This window comes from Astyanax mexicanus, chromosome 1 (genome assembly GCF_023375975.1).
Source record: "Astyanax mexicanus isolate ESR-SI-001 chromosome 1, AstMex3_surface, whole genome shotgun sequence".
In the NCBI taxonomy this organism is placed as follows: Eukaryota; Metazoa; Chordata; class Actinopteri; order Characiformes; family Acestrorhamphidae; genus Astyanax; species Astyanax mexicanus.
Window position 1 is genome coordinate 18,446,135 of NC_064408.1, and position 24,241 is coordinate 18,470,375.

Here is a 24,241-nt window from a genome sequence, read left to right on the forward strand (position 1 = left end):
AAGAGTCTGTTTAATGTTTTAGAAACAACCAGAGAAGGGTCCATATAAATTATGAGTCTGCAAATGTTTATGAGAAGTTTGGCACATCATATCTGTTATCAGAGTACAGTATTACCAAGAACAATAAAAAGACTAACAGTGGAGGAAGGTTTTAAAGCCTTCTCTTGCTGAGTTAACAGCCTGCCAAAATTTGTCTGGGTTTGATTGAGAAATAAAAAAATAATTTCATATAATAATTAGATTTTGCTTCACTAGGTGTTAAATAAAGTGTAATAAGTTAAAAAATGTGCTCATGTTTTGATTCAGATTTTGAATATAGGTATAAATGATTCTGCAAATAATATTTAATCCAAGTTAAATGTAAACGTGGTACAGATCTCAAAATTGTGCAGTGTTAATCTAATAAAAATAAGTTAAAGTTACATAATTAAATTTAAAAATAAATAAAATAGTACATTTTGAAAAGTATTAAAACATGATACTGTTTTTTTATTTTAGGTAAGTTAAGTTTAGGGTCTTTTTTAGTTTAGTTACCCTAAGTTAGGTTACCTCACTTTGCTAGCTACATTTTTTCAGCTCACAAGATTTAAAAGTTAGATTTGAAAGTGTTACCAAGAGAATTTAGGTGAGTGATTTTAACCGAATAATCACAAATAAATAATAATCGTAAATATTAATAATAGTTATGCTTTATAAAAATACATTTGATTATTGATAAGTTTAGGCTTTTGTAACTGTTTAGATGGCTAGCATAAGCTAACCTAGCTTAGCTAGCTAGCTAGCTAGTTAGTTAGCAACATTTATGTTTTAGCAAACTATAGCTAGACCTCAGTAAAACGCCTAACCTGAGAAAACATTCCCTTTTTACCTAAATTCACACATTCTGGATTCAACTATATTATTATTTGTTTCCAATTTATTTGAGAGGTAATTTTTAAAGTTTAATAGTTTGTTTTGCCTGTCTCTATTAGAATGTAGTTAACTTTTGGTCAGTTTGTAGGCCTTTTGGTCAGTTTTCTGCCTGATATTACACACCTATATTTTAAGGCTTTTTTATTCAAGCAGTTAAATTAAAAGGTTTATTTTTTTTTATATATTTATATATATTTATATATTATATATTTATTTTTATATATTATATATTTATTTTTATATATTTTTTAGTAAAAATGATAAAATTGTCACTTTCCTAAATTTTATTTTTAAAATCAATATTTTCCTGAACACAAATCAAACATTTCTTGTCCTTTTCCTTTTCATGTCTAAATTTAGGGTTTTAAGTAGGGTATATTTATTAAGTATAAATATTAAGTAGGGTACAGAGTGCACAGGCCAAAGCCAAAGTTTTCAGAATGTAAATAACTTATTTTACTGCAGATAATTTTTTTTTGATCACCTATACTTGGTTAAGCTTAAGATGTAACCAAAATGTTTTAGTAGGACACACATTCTATGTCTTTATTTAGGTCTTCAATTTAAAATACACCAATAAAGGACACAAATCATCCTACAGTACATGACCATGTTAGCAACAGTTCGTAAACAACATTTTTGACCCTTATGGATAAATAAAGGATCTCTTTCTTCAAATATGCCAACTTGGGACATAAAACAGATATAGAACAATATTTGACCAACTGTTTGGATCTAATCTTTTAGAAGCCCAGAAACTGCAAAACTCTAATAACCAGACTGAGTTTATGACCAATAACCAGAATACCTTTATAGCCAAAATTACTGATACACTGAACGAATGGCTGATATTTCAAAATCTTTTTACAGCTACACACACACACACACACACAGAAGCTAATTTTAGTCTTTATAGAGAGAGAGGGAATGATGACTGTGACATTAATGATTATTTGTGCCACAGAGTTTGGAGGAGCGGTTTAATCAGATCCTGCTGGAGATGGATGGCTCTCTGGCTGCTCGGGACAGAGTGGGCATCCAGGACTTTGTTCTGCTGGATGACTGCACCTGCATAACAGCCTTCATGGAAAACCTGGAAAAACGCTTTAATGCAGACCTCATATATGTAATTCTTGGGTTATTACTTTTACTACTAATAATAATATTAATTATCATCAATACCATTATCATGACAAAGATTATTTTTTTATTATTCTATTACTGAAAGTACTGTAGTTTAGTACATACAAGTTTAATTAAATAAAGACAGTACACAGAAAACACCAAAACTAGCCTCATAATGTGTGTATAAAGCTCCCATCATCAAGCCACTAATATTTAACTATACTACGTTAACCTGGCATTACAGTGACTATATGGTCAAAAAGACTTTATGATAATATGCTATTGAATATAAATACATTAAGTTCAAGCATTTAGAGTACTCGTTTGCACTTTATCTACTTTCCATACAATAGCTGTTGTAAAATTAGCTAAAATTGGCTTTTACAAGAAAACATTGCCTACAAATTTTGATTTATTTTGATAGAAAAATTAACAAAACAATAATTTTAAGTATGCTGGTCATTGCAAAGTGTTTTCAGAAATCTTATGATGGCATAAGCAACATTTTGCTTTTTTTTCCACCAGACGTATATTGGAACGCTCCTGGTCTCTGTTAACCCCTACAGGGAGTTGGACATATATACCAGAAAGAAAATGGACTTATACATGGGTGTCAACTTTTTTGAGCTGCCACCTCATATGTAAGTTTGACATCATGCACATTATTTTACAGGTATAAGTTTTATGATAATTTCTTACAGAATTCTCTGAATGCTCTACTTCCTCTTAACATACCATAATATTTGCTTAAAAATCTGTATCTTACTGGTAGTTTGAGTCTCATTTAAAATATTAAAATAAAGATTTGTTACACTACATGGACAAAAGTGCTGGGATACCAATTCAATCACTGTTTCCTCCTAAATCAAGGGTATTAAAAACAGTTTGACTTGTATGAGCAATGGGTGCAACTTAAAGCTAAACTCATTACTACATACAACTTAAAGTAAATGCATTACTTAGAAGGGGTGTTCACAACTATTTGAACATATAGTGTATGTGACTCAAGGTTTTGAAGCTGTCTGTGGGAACTCTCAATATTGCACAGGTTTGCAATGTATTTTAAAACTATGAATGTTTTCTTGTGTTTGTGTTCATGTTGGGGGTCATGTAGAATATTATCTGTATTATTTTGGACATTAAAGAAAATTCACACTTTATCTTCTACCTTTTTAGCTTTGCCCTTGCTGACAATGTGTATCGCACCATGATCAGCGAAATCAACAACCATTTCATCCTTATTTCTGGAGAGAGTGGAGCCGGCAAAACAGAGGCTTCTAAAAAAATCCTGCAGTTCTATGCAGTCAGCTGCGTTCGTACTGAAGTGTTGGACATTGTGAGGGATCGTCTACTTCTCTCCAACCCTGTGCTGGAGGTCAGAACTTTTTATTCATCTACACTATATATCAAAATATAATTTTCCGCAAACAGAGTACATACAGTTTGAAACAGCTTAGTTTGTTTAAAGGATATTTCTCATTGGATATTTCATTGATTACTATTATTTACAATATTTAATACTGAGTTCAGTATGTTCTCAAGTAATTTTCAGTATCACCTCTGTTTTTTTCATTACAGGCTTTTGGAAATGCCAAAACACTGAAAAATGATAATTCTAGTCGCTTTGGAAAATACATGGACATCCAGTTTGATCACCAGGTATATTAATGCTTTTTTTTTTTTATTGTAGTTTTTGTTGTAAAATACATCAGGAGAAATTGGACCACACTTTCCACAAATAGTTGTTTTCAAATGTTAAATTTGCATTGGGTAGTCTTAATATGTAGTCCAAGTAAGTGATGCAAGTGAAGGAGGCCATCATGAGACTAAAAACATAAAACTGCATAAACTAAGAGTGACCAAATAAAAAATGTGTACATTCTTAAAAAGAAGGATTGTATTGGGGAGCTTAGAAACCTTATTAACCTAATTTTAAATTATTTAATATGCAATGGTTTAATAATTTTGAGTGCAACTGTAAGTGCAGTAGTCAGTATCTTCTGACTAAATCAGGCATAAATATGACAATATGACAATTGACAGCAACTGAAATGTGAAAATATTTAAAAAAAAAATTTAATGAACATGTTTTAAAAATGTTTCAAAGCATGTTTCCTATTTTTCTCCTTATGATGTCATATGGCTGCTGTTTAGTAGTGTTGTTATTTAGGAATGACTGATTTTCCTGCAGGGAGCTGCTGTTGGTGGACACATCTTGAGCTATCTACTGGAGAAGTCCAGAGTGGTCCACCAAAACCATGGCGAGAGAAACTTCCATATATTCTATCAGTTAGTTGAGGGAGGGGAAGATGAACTTTTACATCGGCTTGGTCTGGAACGAAACTCTGAGAATTATATGTACCTAGTTGAGGTAGGTGCTGACAACAGTTAATTTTTTGTAATGTAATCTTAAATTATTTTAACGCATAATACATATTAAAAAACAAATCAAACCTTGGTGTCACATTAAACCTAAAATTATGTGTATAAAAATACTACCACTCAACACGCATCTAAATGTGTTCAAATTATGAAATGTCTTCTCTTTCTTTAGGGAGAATGTGTCCAAGTGGGCTCCATCAATGACCAGAGTGACTGGAAAACAGTTCGGAAAGCTCTGACAGTGATTGACTTCAGTGAGAGAGATATAGAGGTACTCTCTATTGCTGTCAGTACAAATAAATTCTAGACTTAAAGAATACACTCAGAAGGTAAACACAACTTTTTTCCTTTGTTTGCTTGTGCAGCATTTGTTTGCAGTAATTGCCAGTGTCCTCCACCTTGGAAACATCCACTTTGAAGCTTCCAGAGGTTATGCCACTCTGAATAGTTCTGAAGAGATACACTGGCTTTCTAAGGTATGATTACCTCGCTCTACAGACACAGTGAACATAACCAAGGTACAGCTATTGCTTGTACACTGTTTGTGTAATCTCTATAGGAAAGCATTGGTAAGGGAATGTTGTGCTCTAGAGTCTAGTAAACAAGCTACAAGGTCACTGTACATCAGTGTCAAGCTTCAGCTAGAGATGAATACTGCTCCCACTTTTGCACAGTTGAACTGTGTTCCTTAGAGGTACAGAGCACATTCAAAAACAAATTTGGGATAAGTTGGAATGCCATTTGTGGTCCAGAACTAATCATCTGACATTATTAACTGAGCTCACTAATGGTCTTGTGGCTAAGTGCAATCGGATCCCCATACTTAAGTTTCAACATTTTAAAGTCGCCCCATGCCTTCCAGCTACAAGCTGTCACAGCTGACTTACTATGATTGACTTACTATTATTTTAATACCCTTAATTTTTGAAGAAGCAGTGAATACATTGGTGAATGTAGTTCTTTGATAAAAATGTACTTTGTCCAAAAAAATATTTAAAAAAGAAATACATGTTAAATCTGTCTAATGGCTAAAGGGCCATAATGTCCTTTACTTAGTATCTAATTCATGTTCGATTTTGTATAGGTTTTTGTATTTTCTTTCTGTACTAATTTTTTTCCATTCTTTTTCTTCCACAGTTGCTGGGTATTTCTGCCAATTTGTTACAGGAGGCTTTAACACATCGAAAAATTGAGGCCAAAGGAGAAGAGGTTTGTCTTCCTCTATCTCACACTGTACATGTTTTCACTTATATAATATAATTTACTACATTTATGCTTTATTTGCATTAGTTTACTAAACCACAATTTTTTTATAAAAATTATAAATTAAAATACCACAAATCAATTCTAAGATTATATCGTTTATTCATTTAGAATAGTTTATTTATTTCTTAGCTCATTTGAAATATTAATAATATAATACATTTCAATATATATAATAATTCAGGCTTCTTTACACAAACATTTCAGTCCCTGTGTTTCTCATAGTCCAAACTGAAAAGTGTTTACCAAGGATTGGGAGAAAGCATTAAGGAAGGTTTTATGCATATAGTCTTAGGATCACATAGATTGCACAGTTAGATTTTGGCACTGAACTAATGAGTTAGAGCAAGGAAAACACAACATGTAAAGTGAATAATTTATAAAGCTGCATGTTGTCTGTAGGTGCTAATCTGTTTTTATTTCTTTCTTAAATAAAATAAAAGGTTCTAAGTCCCTTTACAGTTGATCATGCAAAATATGCCAGGGATGCATTAGCCAAAGCCGTCTATGGCCGCACATTCACATGGCTGGTCAATAAGACAAACGAGTCATTGGAAAACAAGGCAAGTTTCTCTATTTTTTTCCATCAAAATCTACATAATTAAGGGTTTAAAGAAAGAATTGTTAAGTGATACAAACAAATACTTTCAAAATGTATTATTGCAGGACTCAAGCAGGAAGACAGTGATCGGCCTTCTCGACATCTATGGATTTGAGGTGTTTGATGTGAACAGGTATTTCTTGCTAAACTAATGCTTTTTCATTTAAATTCATGGTTTTATTTTTTAAGTATGTCAAACTGAAACCTCTGGAAAGAGGGTAACCAACTTTATAAATTCTGTTCATTCAGTTTTGAGCAGTTCTGCATAAATTACTGCAATGAGAAACTCCAACAGCTTTTCATCCAGCTCACCATTAAATCAGAGCAGGAGGAGTACGAGATGGAGGGCATAGAGGTAAATGCACAATCCTATCTTCAGATGGCTATACTGTTTGTGAGTATCTGTGACTGTGACAGATGCCAGTTTGTTCTGAAATGCTTTATCTTGTTTTCTCACTCTCTGTTGTGGGTTTGAAACAGTGGCAGCCAGTTCCATTCTTTAACAACAAGATCATCTGTGACCTGGTGGAGGAGAAACACAGAGGCATCATTTCAGTGCTGGTGAGAAAAGCAGATGGAAAGTGAAAGCACAACCATCCATCTGTAAAATGTTTTAATCTGTTAAAATTTCTAATTTCTGAAAGGACATTTTCTGTTTGGTTTACATGTGGCTGGTGTGCAATGCTTCCACCAACACAGGATGAAGAGTGTCTGCGTCCAGGAGAGCCCACAGACCTCACTTTCCTGGAGAAGCTAGAAGAGAAGTTGGCTGGACATCCACATTTTGTCACGTGAGTATTTCAAATTAACAAATGTATAAAATGTATTTAGTCAATAGCCCAAAATACACTATATGGGGAAAAGTATTGGAACACCTTATTTACATTACACCGGCAGTATTTTTTAAATGAATTTCCATTCTGAACCCAAAGATATTAGTGTGGAGTCAGTCCCTCTTTGCTGTTGTAACAGCTGGTTTGGAACAGTTTTTTGTAATATGTTCCTTAGCATTCGGAAAACCAACTCTGAACCCTTATGTTCTTGGATACATTGTGGCTGTGTTGCTATGGTTTCAATTCTCAATAATATCTCTCACAACTGATGGTGGAAGGCAAGAAATTTTGCAATTACAGAACCACACTGGAAAACAGTGAGTTTCACCTGTGGCTTGAATTCAGTTTTATTAGGTGCATCTCAATAGGTATGTCTATATAGTATAGGTTTGGTATGCAAAGTCTTCATCTTTAGTTTAGGGAAAATAGGGTAGCTTTCTAATGAAAATGAAACGTGTGTTTTGTGCAGGCACATGCTGGCTGACCAAAAGACACGAAAGACTCTGGGCCGAGGGGAATTCCGCCTGATGCATTACGCTGGTGAGGTCACCTACAGTGTGACTGGTAAGAAGGAAACTGCTACTACTATAACTGTTTCATCAAGGCTGATATACAGTAATGTTCAACATTTTTAATATCACTTATTTTGGTATATGTTGTCAACAATTGATCAGTATCACTGTCTGTGCTTTTGCAACTATTCCACATTTTTGCTTATACTAATATCAAACAGATTTTCGGACGAAAGCAAAGCCACAAGACTTTAAAAAAAAAAAAAAATAGAGTGGTAATAATGTTGTAGAACACGTTGTAGAACATTTATTTCTCGTGTTCACACACTGTGTTTTTGATGAGGTTTGACATCCCTGTGATGCTTCAAACAGAACTGGACATCTGTCCAAATGCAATTGCTTGTTTTTAGGGCACATTGTTAGATGCTAGTGCTAAGAGTCTCTCAGCAAACCACATTGCTTGAGATAATAAGGACGTGCCATAATAAGGAGTGCCATAAGATACTGTCACAGGTGTAATGCAATTGTAGGCACAAGATAAAAAAAAAAAAAAAAATATATATATATATATATATATATATATATATATATATATATATATATATATATATCTTTTAAACTAATATATATATATATATGTATGTATATATATATATATATATATATATATATATATATATATATATTGGTAATAGTAGTAATGTATATAAAATAATAAATAACGTATAACCGGAAAATAATAATATTACAAACATTCTATACAGTTATATGCAACCAAATTGAAATGTTACTCAAAAAATGTATATGTTTAAACAGTAGACTAAAAAGGAATTTTTTTAAACTTATTTAATAACAGAAACTTTTCTTATTTAGGATTTGTTGACAAGAATAATGATCTCCTGTACAGAAATATTAAAGATGTGAGTTCTTTACGTTTTGATTTTAACCAATAATTTCAATATTTAGCTACATTACATAGAAAATGTAAAATGTGTATTCAATTCGAGCACTACTGATGTCTTATTTAGGTGATGCGTCAGTCTAAGAACCCCATTATACAGCAGTGTTTCCCCTCCAGCGAACCAGACAGCAAGAAAAGGCCTGAAACGGTAAAATCAGTACAAATTTCCGAATTTACACGCAATAAAATAAAACATTCTTTTAAACTAATTGTGTTCAGGCTGGGCTGAAAGGTTAAAAGTACAGTGATGTTAAGCCTATTTAATGTTTACTTCCTGGAATGCATTTTGATTAACATTATGGTGGGTGCTACAAAATATATGTATACAGGTGGCCACCCAGTTTAAAAACAACCTGTTCAGCCTGACGCAAATCCTCATGTCTAAGGAGCCGTGGTACGTGCGCTGCCTGAAACCCAACAATGACAAGCGTCCGGGTGAGCCTTGCCCTTTCGACCTGTGAGACAGGGTTTAGGTGTGCTAAATGTTTTACAAAGTGGTGCCACTGACCCCTTACTGACTTTCATCTATCACTTACTCATTGAACCACACCACAGGTCACTTTGATGACGTCTTGGTGAGACACCAGGTGAAATACCTGGCGCTGATGGAGCACCTGAGGGTCAGACGTGCTGGATTTGCTTACCGCAGGAGATATGAGGTCTTTCTCAAAAGGTAAGCTGAGGACAGAAACACTCTACGTGCTCAAATGATACATTTTGGCAAATTAGTAAAACAAATTAGTGATTGACCATGCTGATATCTATACAGCAGGGTGACAATAGCTGATATATAATGCTGATATCAATTCAAAGTCTGTACTTGGGTTAGAAAAAGGAAATTCCATTATTCCATGCACATTACACACACAATTCACATGGTTATCTTAATTAACAACATGTTTAAAATATTTTTTTTATTAATTTATAAAAATAGAAAAATTAATTCGGATTTCAAAACATGAATCATTTTGTATGTATCATAAAAGCAGGATGGGTTGTTCTAATTAAGCCTTGGGTCCTCCCAATTGTTCTTCCTCTAAATTTGAGGGAGTTTTTCCTTGCCACTGTTGTCACTATCAGCATTGTGATTACTCCTAAGATGCTTGGTTCTGTATCTCTATCTGTACAGCTGCTTTGTGATAACATTTGTCTGATTATAGCCACTGACAAAACAATGCAGTGCTTCATTTTGAAGTGTAATTGCACTGCTTGGCTAAATTCAGGGTTTCTTTCAATAGCAATTTTGATGGTTATGGGAGAATTAACCTTAGTTTTGGATTTGTGTCATAGTAATTCAGGGAAAGTGTAATAGGTGAAGCAAGACAATACAAATATTATATGCATATAAGGTTAAAGTAAAAATCTAATTATACCACAGTTAGTTCCGAACCTGCAATGTGATTGGCTGAGAGGCGTTATAGAAGTGCCGTTATCAGCCGGTAATGCACTGTAACCGAAGCTCTCCATGTATTACTCCGCCACATACATGGAACTGTTTTAACTCACTGAGTGTTTAAACAAACATCGTATTTTCTTATCCTCTTTAACTCAAAATCTTTCAATAAACAGCAATAATGGAACTGTGGTATAATCACAATAATACTCTCGAGGTTTGTGCTATAACGTTTAATTATGGAAATGCTGTGCTGATCTATTACAGCAGTGCCAATATTACACATTATAAAACTCCCTCTCGTGTATTATTGCTTAAATGTATTAAAGAATTAAGCAAAAATGCAAGAAAGCAAATAAGTAGCCTCATAAATCATTTGAATGTATTTAAATGTAAATCTGTAAGGTAAAAAATTCACAGACTTAAATATTTTAAATTAAAACATTAGAGCATCACTGGTTGTGTTTACATGCTTTCTGCCCCCTGGTGGTCTGTCTATACAGGTATAAACCTCTATGTCCAGACACGTGGCCCAATTGGAAAGGAACAGCAGCTGAAGGTGTGGAACTGCTTGTCAAGCATCTGGGTTACAGGCCAAGCGAGTACAAGATGGGCAGGTACTGCACCTGCTGCCTTAAACTAAATCATAATGTGTAGCCAGCTGTCTCTGAATTCTGTATTTTTTATCTAACAAGGAGCAAAATCTTTATTCGCCATCCCCGGACACTCTTTGCCACTGAAGATGCCTTTGACATCTGTAGACATGAACTGGGTAAGGCTCCTGTATTATATTTACTGTACTGCTTTATCAGTGTATCAGTGTTACTCCTGTATTGATGATTTACTGTAGTCTATCTGCTGATGCCCAATTTGTGTCAGCTATCTTCTACCCCAAAGCTGGGCAAGGAGGGCAGGGTTCACCTCCAGAAGCAGAGTTGTCCACGCCTGCTCTTGCATAGTCAATGGCTGGGTGGCATTGTGATGACACTGACATACGTATCCCTAGAAAAATACCCTTATACCCTTATACACACATTCCAGTACGGTGTAATTTGCACTGCTATGTTACAAGTGGCTGAGCTAAGAAAAATAATCTAACCAGAAGCTGTTTAGTCACAAACTGATAAAAATTGCAGACTGAAAAATGTGCATGTCAACAGATGGGCTAACTGTACACCTACTGTATATAGTGGGCTTGCAATTTGATAAAATAATCAATTACTTAGTACAATGTATTTGATTCTAAGGGCTTAGGAAATAGTTATAATTTAATGTAATTTAATGCTCAATTATGTAAAAAGTTTTTTTTCTAAACTGATATTCTCAGTATTTGATGCTAAACTCTGTGATTCATTATGAACATAATATAATAACTCCTGTTTAATTTAGCACAGTTCAGTTTGTAAATTTACTAAAAGCATTGCAGTACATATAATATACTGTAAAATATCAAAATAATCATTAGGTTGTTATGCCATATTGCCCATCACAGCTGCTTTTAAAAAGAGTGAAGAGTTTTTATAGTTTTATCCTTTTTAAATTCTCTAACACTCTTTGACTGCAGTCCCACCATGTGGCAATAATCAGTACAGTCACAAAACATGTATTTCAGACTTTTTCCAAGTTCAAGAAGCAAAATGTCTAAAATATAGTTTTATACTTGCTCTATAAACAATATTCATAGTAATTAAAACTAATTTCCTTGCCTCTTCACCTTTAATATCAATGCATTATGGTTAATAGCCAGTAATGCTAGGGTCGGTTTTTATATGTATTTTGATAAGATTGTCTTTATTGCCCTTTTTGTTACAGCTACAAGAATCCAAGCTAAATACAAAGGATACAGAACAAAAGGGGACTACCTGAAACAAAAGGAAGCAGGTATTGAATCTGAAATGTATGTTATGCTTTTAGAGTAACAAACATTACACATGTGATAAAGGAAACACTAAAATGCTGCGGCCATCTTTCACACACCTTTCTTTCTGTCTGTGTTTAGCTACTAAGATTGAAGCTTGCTGGCGAGGTCTACAGGCAAGAAAAGAGCGTGAGAGGAGGGCCTGGGCTGTCAAAGTCATCAAGAAGTAAGACATACCATAACATATATATACAGGCTACAGCTAAACAACTATTTTTACACACATTTTAAAGTTTCACAGCTCTAGGCATGTAATGCTTATAATGCAAGCAAACAAATGTTATAGTGCTTTAACATTTATGTTAATTAAAGACATTAAAGAGAAACATTGTAACTCATTTATTGATTTTGATGAAAATGTATAGCGTCTTTTTGTTGGAAGAAGAAAATAACCTTTAGTTTTGCACTGTATTTAGGTCTATTTTGGGCATTACTCTTGGTTATCCAGAAATCTGATATCAAACTGTAAGGTGTTAACACCCCCTGCTGGACTGGTACACACAAGCATCTTAGAACCAGTGTTGCATTCTAATGTAAAAGGAGAGATTTTCAGAAACATTGCAGAATAAATGTTTTAAAAATATCAGGAATTAGGGTAAAGGGGCCTTAATGGGGATAATCTGCTAACCTAGTCACCTCCACTAGCGAAAAGTGTTGGTAGACAGTTGGTAGTTTGCAACTTGTTTTTTTGTGTGTCTTTTACTAGAAGTAGGAATTCTTGCCATCACAAAAATTAGGAATTTTTACATTTAAGATTTTTAGCAGCCCTTTTAGCGTGACTTACAAAGGTGCTTTGTTGTTTATTTAAAAATATCCATAGCTAGTATGACTAGATAATGTTTAGACCCCTAGGGGAGTGTTAGTTTAGGAACTCTTTTTAAAAAGATGAATCCAGTCAGTCAGTCCGTATATGTCATTCTTACAGATTCATCAAAGGGTTCATGAACAGGAATCAGCCTGTTAGCATGGATAACTCAGAGTATCTGGCTTTCGTTCGGCAAAGCTACCTCACACGCCTCAGGGAGAATCTGCCCACATCCGTGCTGGACAGAACGTCCTGGCTGACACCACCACCCATCATGCAGGAGGTAAAGCTTTAATACAGTTTTCTAGGACTTTCACTATCAGTATTAAATTTAATCCTGTGATCTACTGTTTATTTTTAGAGTTTTAAAATTAGAATCAAGCTAAAACAACACATAATCTATAGCCATTCAGAGGTTCCAAGTCAGGTATACAAAAAAACAATGATTATTATTAAAATAGTCTAAATTAAATTAATTAAATCAAAATATGCATTATTATCATGTAGAAATATCATTGTTCCCTGCTGATACTGTTCATTTAGTGATATTATGTATTTTAACTGATTAAAGTTATTCTGTTAATTGTTTAATCATATAATCTATATTCATTACTCATCAAATGGATTCTACAGTGACAGTGTATATTCACCCAAAGGAGCATCCTATGTCATTCTGTTTTTGAATTGTTGTAATCAAAATAATGAAAGATTATAATTATTATAGAATATGCCGAGAATTAATTTCTGAATCAGTTTAATGCTCTTTAAAAATAAATAATTGATGATGGTGTTGTTGTGAAATAAGCCAGTAGTGATTTAATAGTCTGGTATAATGGATAATGGGTAATAGTAGTTCTTCTTTAGGCCTCTGTGATCCTGCAGAAGGTATACACACGGCACTTGGTGCGGAAGTACGTGCGAGGGATCACTGCACAGCGGAAAGCACAGGTACCACTGCAGACTGTGCAGTAACCTATACTCTATAATAAACTAAATTAAATGTGTCTACAATATAAAACCAATTTAGTTTCCAAAGCTTAAACCACCATTTTTCAGTAGTCCACTGGCAGTGTTTATTGTTTTGCCCGCTTAGCAATGGCTTTCTTATTAGGGGAGCAATAAAACACACAAACACAATATCAGTATTAATTAATAATTTGCATGTAAAGATTGGTGTCAGACAGTGGTTCATTTAGTGTTGTTTAAACCCCGCTCACTAGAAATCAATGTTAGTCGCTATTATAGGTTACTATTGTTATGATTGCAGAAAAAGTAAACTTTTCTATACTAATATTTAAAAAATATGATATATTTGTGTGATTTCATACTATTTATTTTAGGTTATATTTTACGATATATCCTCAATCCTATCAAATCTACAGCTGAAACTGAGACTTTGTGCAGTGTTAGGCTTTGTTACTTGGGATAGTCTAGGGAGTTAATAGGGATAGTCTGTCAGACCTCTTCCTGAACTGGACCACTTTAGTTTCCCAGAGCCTTTTGATGAAGGAAACTCTACTCACTGTGGCTTTAATTGTGAATTCTCTAAAGGCGTGAGTTATCCTTAAAAGACGAATAATTGTCTACCTGTCTTAATCTTGGCAGTGTATTTTTTAGACATCATGATAGTAATCTGGAGTGCAGTGTTTTTTAAATACTGTGTTAATGTGTGCAGTAACCAAAGTCTGGTACAACCCAGATAAAGTGAGGATAGCACACCTGTGTTAGATCAGTGGGGGCAAAGCTGATGGCCCAGGTTTAGTGTCTTTTTGCTCATTGGTTGTTTTTCACTAATTGTTCAAGCACCATACACTTCCTTTTTAATACACAATTTTCTTTTTAATCAACCCATCCATACTTTACCTGCATACATAATAAAAAATAATAATAATTCCACCACTGGCTGTGATAGAATTTGAGCTTGTTAATAAGCTGTACACAGGGGAGATTGTTGTTTTTTCAAGATTGTGAAGCTCTGGATTAAGTAACTATTAAAGAGCTTATAAAATGTTTAGAAATGACAGTATAGTATTATGTTGTACTTCATTTTGTTTCCAGCTACAAATGAAAGCACTGATCAGCGACATTTTCAAAGGGAAAAAAGAAAACTATCCCCAGAGCGTGCACCAGCCTTTTGCTGACACGAGGATAAGTAAGAACTTAATGCTTAATTGAATGACCTTTGAACTCTTTCTGCAGACCCACAAGTGACCACTGTTTTTGCAGTTCATTCTACTTTTCTTTAAGCCTTTACTGAACTGATACATTTGCTTACATACCAAATATCTAAGAAAATAGAATAGAATAATTAAATTTGTAGAAGATTATCTTTCAGAATTTCTGTAGTTGAAAATATTTCAGCTTTCACATTGTAGTAATTATAATTGCTGAACATTTATACATTGATAGAAATGCACTAGCACAAAACAACTCTAATTCCACACACTGATGTGTTACTTTTCCACCTATTTGGAACTTTACCCTTTTGTTAGCAGATTGAACAGGGGAAAAATATTTATTCCATTGTGATGGCCACTAGGGGGCCTGTGGAAAGAGGCTATGAGGTTTATATAAAATGAAAATGTTTCATTGTTTTTAATTAATATGTTCTCTCCCCACATCTCTTCAGGTGAGAAGGATATAAACATACGTGTGCTGCAGGTGATGTGCCCCGAGGGCATCAAGGTACATAAAAACCTAAGAGTGAGAGATGCTTCTGTTTCCTGTTAAGCTATGAAAAAGAAGAAATGTGTATTGATAAAAAGTAACATTTGTAATCGATAAGTTTTTTGCAACGTATTTACATTATGTGTCATAAGGTTTGTAGACACCCTTTTTATTGCTACTTTAAGTTGCACACATGCAAACTGTTGGGAGTTGGGGAGCTCATTACACTTTTTAGTTTAATTTTTTTTTTTTAGTTTTATTTGTCTTGATAATTCCAAGTTGTAAACATAAATTCCACATCTAATTATTGTCTAAAATGTTTAATAAAAATTCAACATTTATTACTGTCATTGTCAGTTGTCTCAATTGTCATTTATTTGTTCCTCTTACACAGTACAGTGTTCCAGTGATAAAGTACGACAGGAATGGCTTTCGTCCTCGATTCAGACAGCTTGTTCTCACCCAGAAAGCTGCTTACTTGGTGGAGGAGGCCAAAATCAAACAGAGAGTGGAATACAGCTCACTGAAAGGTCATTATACTAATTAATACTGCATTTCTAGCCATACTGAAATAATATATAATACTGATCATTTGGTCTGTATAAGTAAGTATAAGAAAGTAAATGTATGGTAAGACATTCAGAGTGTGGAGATCATATCTTAATCAGATTATTTCTTTCAGGTGTGTCTGTCAGCAACCTGAGTGACAACTTCCTCATTTTTCATGTCACATGTGAAGACATTAAGCAGAAAGTAAGAGAACTACTGGATGTTTTATTATACAATAAAACATTTGATATACTGTATTTTTTACTTTCATCCAACTGCAAAAATATTGCAAGCAGTAAAAATATATTGTCAATAGAACAATAAATAAATCTGTCAAAGTTTGGTACTCATCCTAATTTGAGTTGTTTGGATAAGGGGAACTAACACTGATCTTAAGCAGATCTTAGTACGATCACTTCTGTTTTACAGGGTGACCTGGTCCTTCAGTGCAGCTACCTTTTTGAGGCTTTGACTAAACTGTGTCTAGTGATGAAAAACCACAAATTTATCAAAGTGGTTGATGGGAGGTGAGAAGTTTTCTCAAAACATATAAATGTGTAAAAACATGGTAGATTTCAGCAACATCTAGGTAATGTTGTTTTACATTAATCTTGTATCATTTGCAGTGTGAGGTTTGACATCCAGCCAGGCAGAGAAGGAGTGATAGATTTCAAGAGCAGCAGTGAATCGATGGTGTACAGGGCAAAGAATGGACACTTAATAGTGGTGAGTCAGTACTGTACTGTATGTACATACTGCCATTATGGTCTAATATTGCCACTCATAGGACATATATTATCCAATCACATTGCAGGGCAGACTAACTGTGGTCTGCTTTTAAACAACAAATTAATGCATGGCAATTTTGTGATCAAATCTTTAACATCAAAATATGCCTGATAATTTGAAGCAGGCATGAACATATGGCATAGAAATGAAAAAGTAACATAACTGAAGCAGTAGTCTTACTAGCAGTGGTCATCTATGCAATTGAACAGCTGTTTTAGCACTGGGCAAACCTTAAAGAAGCAAATTTCAAAAAGTCTGGATACTTGTGCTTGTAGTTCATGTAAAGTGTACTTGGCAGAATACACAATCACATTTTTCTTTCTTTTCAAATTGCAGGAATCCGCTCAGATGAAATCTCGATGTTGACTTCTAAAAACCGGATATTTGAACTCACCACAAACTGACTAAATTAAAGGACAGATTTGTGAATTGCATAAATACGTTAGAAAATGTTATGACATGTAGCTGCTTTGACTTTGTAGTAGAATGCTTAGTTGAGTAAGTCACTTAATCCAGTATGGAAGATTATTGCCACATTGACCCCATTGATTACTTTACAACAAAAGTACTCTAGAATGCACTATATGTTCATTTGATGCACACAGCCATTATAGTATATTGCATTCCAGTACAAAAAATGGAAAAAGTAAGTGGAAAATACGTAAAAAAGGGTACTTTGTTACTATTCTTAGGTATTACTTAGAAGATATATACCAGTACTACTTAGTAATATAAGAAGTTGGTCAGTCGTTTACATTTACTTATCATGAACTTTAATGTCATGGCAATATTGGAGCTTTCATTGCCTTTGTTGAACTGTGTATACTCGTCACCTTTAATAATAAAAAAATATTTGGTGCACAAATGTACATTTTCAAAGGTTTTTCAGAAATCAGTACAGTGTCAAAAGTATCCATAGAGTTTTAGAAATGTACAAAGACCCACTCAGATTTTTAACTCCTGCTTAGTGGTGCTGATGTTTTTGAATGCCTTTTAACTTGCCAAAGCCAAGGCCTCCCTGTACTTCCTCTTAGTCATCATGATTAATTACAACTGGTAGCTTCTCAGTGTCCAAATTAAAAGGGTTTGTTTAAGATCAAATGTTCATTGAGAAGGCAGCTCAGTGTATATCAGAAGGGTACTCATATATTTACAAAATCCAGACGTTTCTGTCAGATTCCATTATTATCAGTTCAAAGAACTATACGTTATTAGTTCAGGTAATTGAGAGTCACAGCTATTGGGAGGTTCCATATTGGCCCCACATACAGATATCAGTCATGGGCCCCATCAGAGTCAGGGATAGGACCAGGGGCGATTAACATGGACTGCACATATAACCTTAATGGGACCCATGTAAGATTAAGGTGGGCTGTAACAATGAGACCTATTTATCAAAGTCCCAGTAACAACCCATGCAAAAACCCACTAAAAGCCCATGCCCATCTGAAACCCACCTAGCCCATGTTCCAAAAGTGTGAGCCCCAATCTTCATTTCATCACAGAGGTATTGTATGGAGCCCCATTACTCTAACAAGTGAGTCTTACTGTAGTTACAATATTATGCAATATGGGCTATATGGTATTCTGGGGAAGTAAAGTGGGTAAATGAGGGTGATAAAAAGATTTGGCCGTTTTAGTTGGCAAACCCAGTGGGTGTGGCCTGAGAGGAATGAAGGTTAGCAGGGTTGTGCTGAGAGCAGCTGGTCTGAATCCTCTTGGCTCACACCCTGTGGGTGCCAGCTATACCCATGCTGGCAGCAGAGTAAGCTAGAGGCTGTGGGCAGCCCGTGCCCACCCAACAGGCCTATTGAGAGGCAGTCTGATGGATACAAATGCGAGCGACAGAGTTGCTGCATCAACAGCATCCTGCGCCCAGACAGTTTTTGCTGCTGTGGACAGAAATAAACCATAAATACCCCCTAGGGCCCACTGCTTGCTCACCACATATACACACACATACACATACACACACACACTCTCACACATCCACACATCAGACTAGAGAAAGAGGGTGCTGAGAGGGCCACAAAGACACCTCAAGGTGACGGACAAGTTACTAACAGGTACTAAGTCCACTCTTGCTATATACCTGCTGTGACATCTTGTTTTCTTAACATATGTGTATATAAAGACATATATATGTATGTTTTTATATATGGCTGCTACTAAGGCCTAAAGCTAACTTAATGGATGGATAGTAGAATAGAAGTGCTTACATTTCTGGTTATGGTTAACTAACTCTCCTTAGGTCTCATTGTTCATTTTATTCTGACATTTACATTGTAATTGTAAATATTTCAATATAAGTCATTAGTTAAACAACTTTAACACTTCCCTGAGTTTTAATATGCTATAAATATCCTAAAAATGCATTCTAGTAGAGCTGAATTTAATATAATAAATACACACTCTATCTTTGTATGATAACATATATTTTTAAAATTAGGTTGTTTTTTAATGTTTTCATTGTTTTGATTAGCTATTGAAGAATGTCAGATCAACAAGGTGCCCCAGAGCAGCTGCCTGCTGGAAAGAGCCAGGGAGGAGCTGGGGCAACCTACAAGGTACCAAGAGCTGTACTGAACACTGAAACCTTCGAATCTCAGCTTTATTATAATGATCTTGTCTGTCCTGCACTACATATTTTAAAGATTTAATCAAAAGTAGTTTAGTAGTTTGTGTGCTAATTTCCTAGTTAATGGAATATTTTATAAAGTAATAAATTATACAAAAATACATGAAAATAAATGTTTGGTATACAGAATGTATAATTCACTTGGAAATTATAGAATTCAAATATTTTATGAAACAATTGCACATTGTAACAACATGCATTTTTAAAATGTACACCATTTATTTTTGATCTTATGTCCAGGTTGTTTTGTATGAATATGAGAACTTCCGGGGAAAGAAAACAGAGCTGTCAGCAGAGTGTAAAGATGTGAATGAGAAGAATCTGGAAAAAGTTGGCTCAATCGTAGTGGATTCTGGGCCGTGAGCACTAACAATTTTCTATCATATTGTTTTAGCCTATAATTTATCCTGCTTTTCTCTTGTGAAGAATAGTATACGCCCCAGTGTATCTGCACTAGTGTACCAATCTGTGTCTGTACGTTTGATTGTGTGCACAGATGGGTGGCATTTGAAAAGCGTGGCTTTGCTGGGGAGCAGTTTGTGTTGGAGAAGGGAGAGTATCCTCGTTGGACCACCTGGACCAACAGCCAGAACAGCTACTGCCTCCTGTCTCTCAGACCCTTAAGAGTGGTTGGTGCTCACAGACACACGTGACGCATATGGCATGCATTCAGAATGTCCGCTGATTGTTCTTTAAAACCTGTGCATTTCTGTCTACTAGGATGGTGCAGATCACAAAATCCATCTGTTTGAGAATGGAGGTTTTACTGGGAGGAAGATGGAAATTGTTGACGATGACGTTCCCAGTCTGTGGGCTCATGGTTTTCAGGATCGCGTGGCCAGTGTGAAAGCACTGAATGGAACGTAAGAATAACTGCTTTTTTCTTTCTCCTTGAGGCCAGTATAGTAAGTCTATTCTGTCTATTTTGTAATAAGCCTGAAATCAAATGGATTGGTAATAGTCAATAATTAAACCTTGCAAAATATAATGCACCCCCCTATTTGGGCAATAAGTGTTTTTTTTTATATATATAAACAATATTCCAACAAAAAGTGGTTTTACATTTCTGTGTTCATTAAATGCTTTTATGTTTGATAAGTCAGAGCTTAATGATGTTAAATAAGGTGACCTACTGATGGAATTTGTACACAATTATTACACACTGGTTTGGGTCAGTCCATAGGAATTTGATGTTTTTAAAAGATAAATTGTTTAAAAAATGTGCTTAGGTGGCCAAAGCCATTACACATATAATAACTTGGGCATATATTAACTGATACCATAATCTGTTATTGACTTATGGCATTGCTGTGGCTTTTTTATTTGTTGTATTTATGTTGTACATTAATTACTTTCATATGCATCTATACTGCATTATGCATTTTCCTGGATGCCACCTAGTTTCTAATAATATAACCCTCATGTCTCTGCTCTGTCCCTGTGCAGGTGGGTGGGATACATGTACCCTGGTTACCGGGGCCAGCAGTATGTGTTTGAACATGGTGACTACAAGCATTGGAATGACTGGGGAGCTACGGTGCCACAGGTGCAGTCTGTGCGGCGTGTTCGAGACATGCAGTGGCACAAACGAGGATGTTTCACTCCTGCTGAGCCCACCCCTAAGCCCAATCCCAACCCTAATCCTAATCCTAATCCAAACCCTAACCCTACTCCCACCCCAAACCCTACACCCCCTCCCCCCGCCCCACCGGCTGCAGCCGCCAGCAGCTGAAGGACACGAGCTAGCCCCTTTCACGACCACTGCCTTTTCTCAAATGGCTGCTGCCAAAACAAAGAACACAATAAAGTGAATGACTGCCATTTCTCTTGCCCATCTGTTACTGAAAATAAAGGCCTTGGCCCTGAATTGGTATGATCTTTGTGCCAGTGTGACTTTACTTTATACTATTTATTATATATAAGTGGGAGATAAAAAAAATCTTAAACAAAATGTTATCTTGAATTTAAATATCTTGAACTTTTACTTAAGATAGAAAGTTTATTCAGACATTAGTTATTTTTATTTATCATTCAATTCATCGTTTCAGTAACAGCCTGGGCATCTGTTGGAACCAGAGTTTGTATTAACAGTCAGAAAAAAAAGATATGATTATCATTGTGCAACATTCTACCTCATTCTAACTGAAGCCATATTCATTATTGCAACTATTTCCAGATGTACTAAAAAACTATTAAAAACCATAAACATTATCTATAATCTATAAGAGTATTGCTTCAGCATGTTATTATAACACAACCGTGTTTAATGACATTATCTCAGAATAACAAGGTACCTCATTGTATTAATACATTTTTCCATTACAGTTAGAGTGTATAATTTGTATGACATAATACCTTATTGAATAAATAATGTAAGATAAGTAAAATATTTTGTCAACAACGTGGTTTTATGTGTTGTTTTATGGCATAATATCGTATAATAATAAGACATGTCTTGTAATTACAAGATATTATGTCGTAATAATACTATTGTATTGTAATTACAAATTACAAAAAAAATTCTTAATATTTACAGTATGTTTTTTTTATTACATTATATCTTATAATAACAACATACTTCTGTGAATTACAAGATATTCAACCATTTATATGTTGTTTTATGACATCATATCTTGCAATAACAAGGTATGTATTTTTTTTTACACAAAAATACAACATGATTACAATATATTCTGTCACAATTATTACATAATTTCATTTTAAAAAGTACAATCTCATAAAGGGATATTTTCTCACAAACTACTAAAATGTTTTTGTCATAATTATGACACACTATTTTGCTATTCTCTTACCCATGCTACTTACTGAACTCCAATCACTTCCATGGCCACAGGTGTAGAAAAACAAGAACCTGTATTATATTTATTTATTTATTTTATTATTGTTTGTCTAGGCAGTAGCTAGTAAGTAGTCCTCAGTACTAGTCAGCATTAAACCAAACGATTATCTACATGTAAAGCAAAACTACAGAAGGCAAGCAGAAAAGTTGTTACAGCATGGTGAAGTTAGCTAGTTAGGTTTTTTGGCGTGTTTAGACTCAAAAATAAGAGTTACTATGTTTTCTATATAATAACCGGTTAAAAAAAGTGAACATCTGGATTGAACTAAGTAAATGATTTGGGGTTGATGCTGCAATTGTTCAGGTTCAGGTTCAGCTGACTAACTGAATATATTGAATATAGACCAGGTTTACTGTATATTCTGTTCTGTACTGTATGTATTTACTCTATACTCCGTTCTGTACTGTATGTATTTACTCTATACTCCGCTCTGTGCTGTATGTATTTACTCTATACTCCGCTCTGTGCTGTATGTATTTACTCTATACTCCGCTCTGTGCTGTATGTATTTACTCTATACTCCGCTCTGTACTGTATGTATTTACTCTATACTCCGCTCTGTGCTGTATGTATTTACTCTATACTCCGCTCTGTGCTGTATGTATTTACTCTATACTCCGCTCTGTACTGTATGTATTTACTCTATACTCCGCTCTGTGCTGTATGTATTTACTCTATACTCCGTTCTGTACTGTATGCATTTACTCTATACTCCGCTCTGTACTGTATGTATTTACTCTATACTCCGCTCTGTACTGTATGTATTTACTCTATACTCCGCTCTGTACTGTAACATTGTGTATTTACTCTATACTCTGCTCTGTACTGTATGTATTTACTCTATACTCCGCTCTGTACTGTATGTATTTACTCTATACTCCGCTCTGTGCTGTATGTATTTACTCTATACTCCGCTCTGTTCTGTATGTATTTACTCTATACTCCGCTCTGTACTGTAACGTTATGTATTTACTCTATACTCCGCTCTGTACTGTATGTATTTACTCTATACTCCGCTCTGTATTGTATGTATTTACTCTATACTCCGCTCTGTATTGTATGTATTTACTCTATACTCCGCTCTGTACTGTATGTATTTACTCTATACTCCGCTCTGTACTGTATGTATTTACTCTATATTCCGCTCTGTACTGTATGCATTTACTCTATACTCCGCTCTGTACTGTATGTATTTACTCTATACTCCGCTCTGTACTGTATGTATTTACTCTATATTCCGCTCTGTACTGTATGTATTTACTTTATACTCCGCTCTGTACTGTATGTATTTACTCTATACTCCGCTCTGTATTGTATGTATTTACTCTATACTCCGCTCTGTACTGTATGTATTTACTCTATACTCCGCTCTGTACTGTATGTATTTACTCTATACTCCGCTCTGTACTGTATGTATTTACTCTATACTCTGCTCTGTACAGTATGTATTTACTCTATACTCCACTCTGTACTGTAACATTATGTATTTACTCTATTCTCCGCTCTGTATTGTATGTATTTACTCTATACTCCGCTCTGTACTGTATGTATTTACTCTATACTCCGCTCTGTACTGTATGTATTTACTCTATACTCCGCTCTGTACTGTATGTATTTACTCTATACTCTGCTCTGTACAGTATGTATTTACTCTATACTCCACTCTGTACTGTAACATTATGTATTTACTCTATACTCCGCTCTGTATTGTATGTATTTACTCTATACTCCGCTCTGTACTGTATGTTTTTACTCTATACTCCTCTCTGTACTGTATGTATTTACTCTATACTCCGCTCTGTACTGTATGTATTTACTCTATACTCCGCTCTGTACTGTATGTATTTACTCTATACTCCGCTCTGTATTGTATGTATTTACTCTATACTCCGCTCTGTACTGTATGTATTTACTCTATACTCCGCTCTGTACTGTATGTATTTACTCTATATTCCGCTCTGTACTGTATGTATTTACTCTATACTCCGCTCTGTATTGTATGTATTTACTCTATACTCCGCTCTGTACTGTA

The 24,241-nt window shown here is 34.7% G+C and overlaps 2 protein-coding genes across 2 annotated transcripts; both read left to right on the top strand.

The window, feature by feature from the left end:
• The first annotated feature begins 540 nt into the window (after window positions 1–540).
• On the top strand, window positions 541–18,554 carry myo1hb (myosin IHb). Its single transcript, XM_022667822.2, has 32 exons — window positions 541–625; window positions 1,877–2,038; window positions 2,563–2,678; window positions 3,214–3,412; window positions 3,616–3,696; window positions 4,229–4,408; window positions 4,592–4,690; window positions 4,785–4,895; window positions 5,557–5,628; window positions 6,126–6,245; window positions 6,349–6,416; window positions 6,533–6,638; window positions 6,764–6,844; window positions 6,983–7,074; window positions 7,586–7,680; window positions 8,502–8,548; window positions 8,657–8,737; window positions 8,919–9,024; window positions 9,145–9,262; window positions 10,486–10,599; window positions 10,678–10,754; window positions 11,795–11,863; window positions 11,982–12,066; window positions 12,826–12,988; window positions 13,570–13,653; window positions 14,764–14,857; window positions 15,335–15,390; window positions 15,767–15,902; window positions 16,055–16,125; window positions 16,351–16,448; window positions 16,548–16,647; window positions 17,047–18,554. The coding sequence occupies exons 2-32, from the start codon at window positions 1,913–1,915 to the stop codon at window positions 17,074–17,076; spliced, it is 3,075 nt and encodes a 1,024-aa protein (XP_022523543.2). The 5' UTR covers window positions 541–625; window positions 1,877–1,912; the 3' UTR covers window positions 17,077–18,554.
• A 104-nt stretch (window positions 18,555–18,658) lies between these two features.
• crybb3 (crystallin, beta B3) lies at window positions 18,659–21,224 on the top strand. Its single transcript, XM_015600767.3, has 6 exons — window positions 18,659–18,776; window positions 19,193–19,277; window positions 19,589–19,707; window positions 19,845–19,977; window positions 20,069–20,211; window positions 20,795–21,224. The coding sequence occupies exons 2-6, from the start codon at window positions 19,203–19,205 to the stop codon at window positions 21,078–21,080; spliced, it is 756 nt and encodes a 251-aa protein (XP_015456253.3). The 5' UTR covers window positions 18,659–18,776; window positions 19,193–19,202; the 3' UTR covers window positions 21,081–21,224.
• The last annotated feature ends 3,017 nt before the right edge of the window (window positions 21,225–24,241 follow it).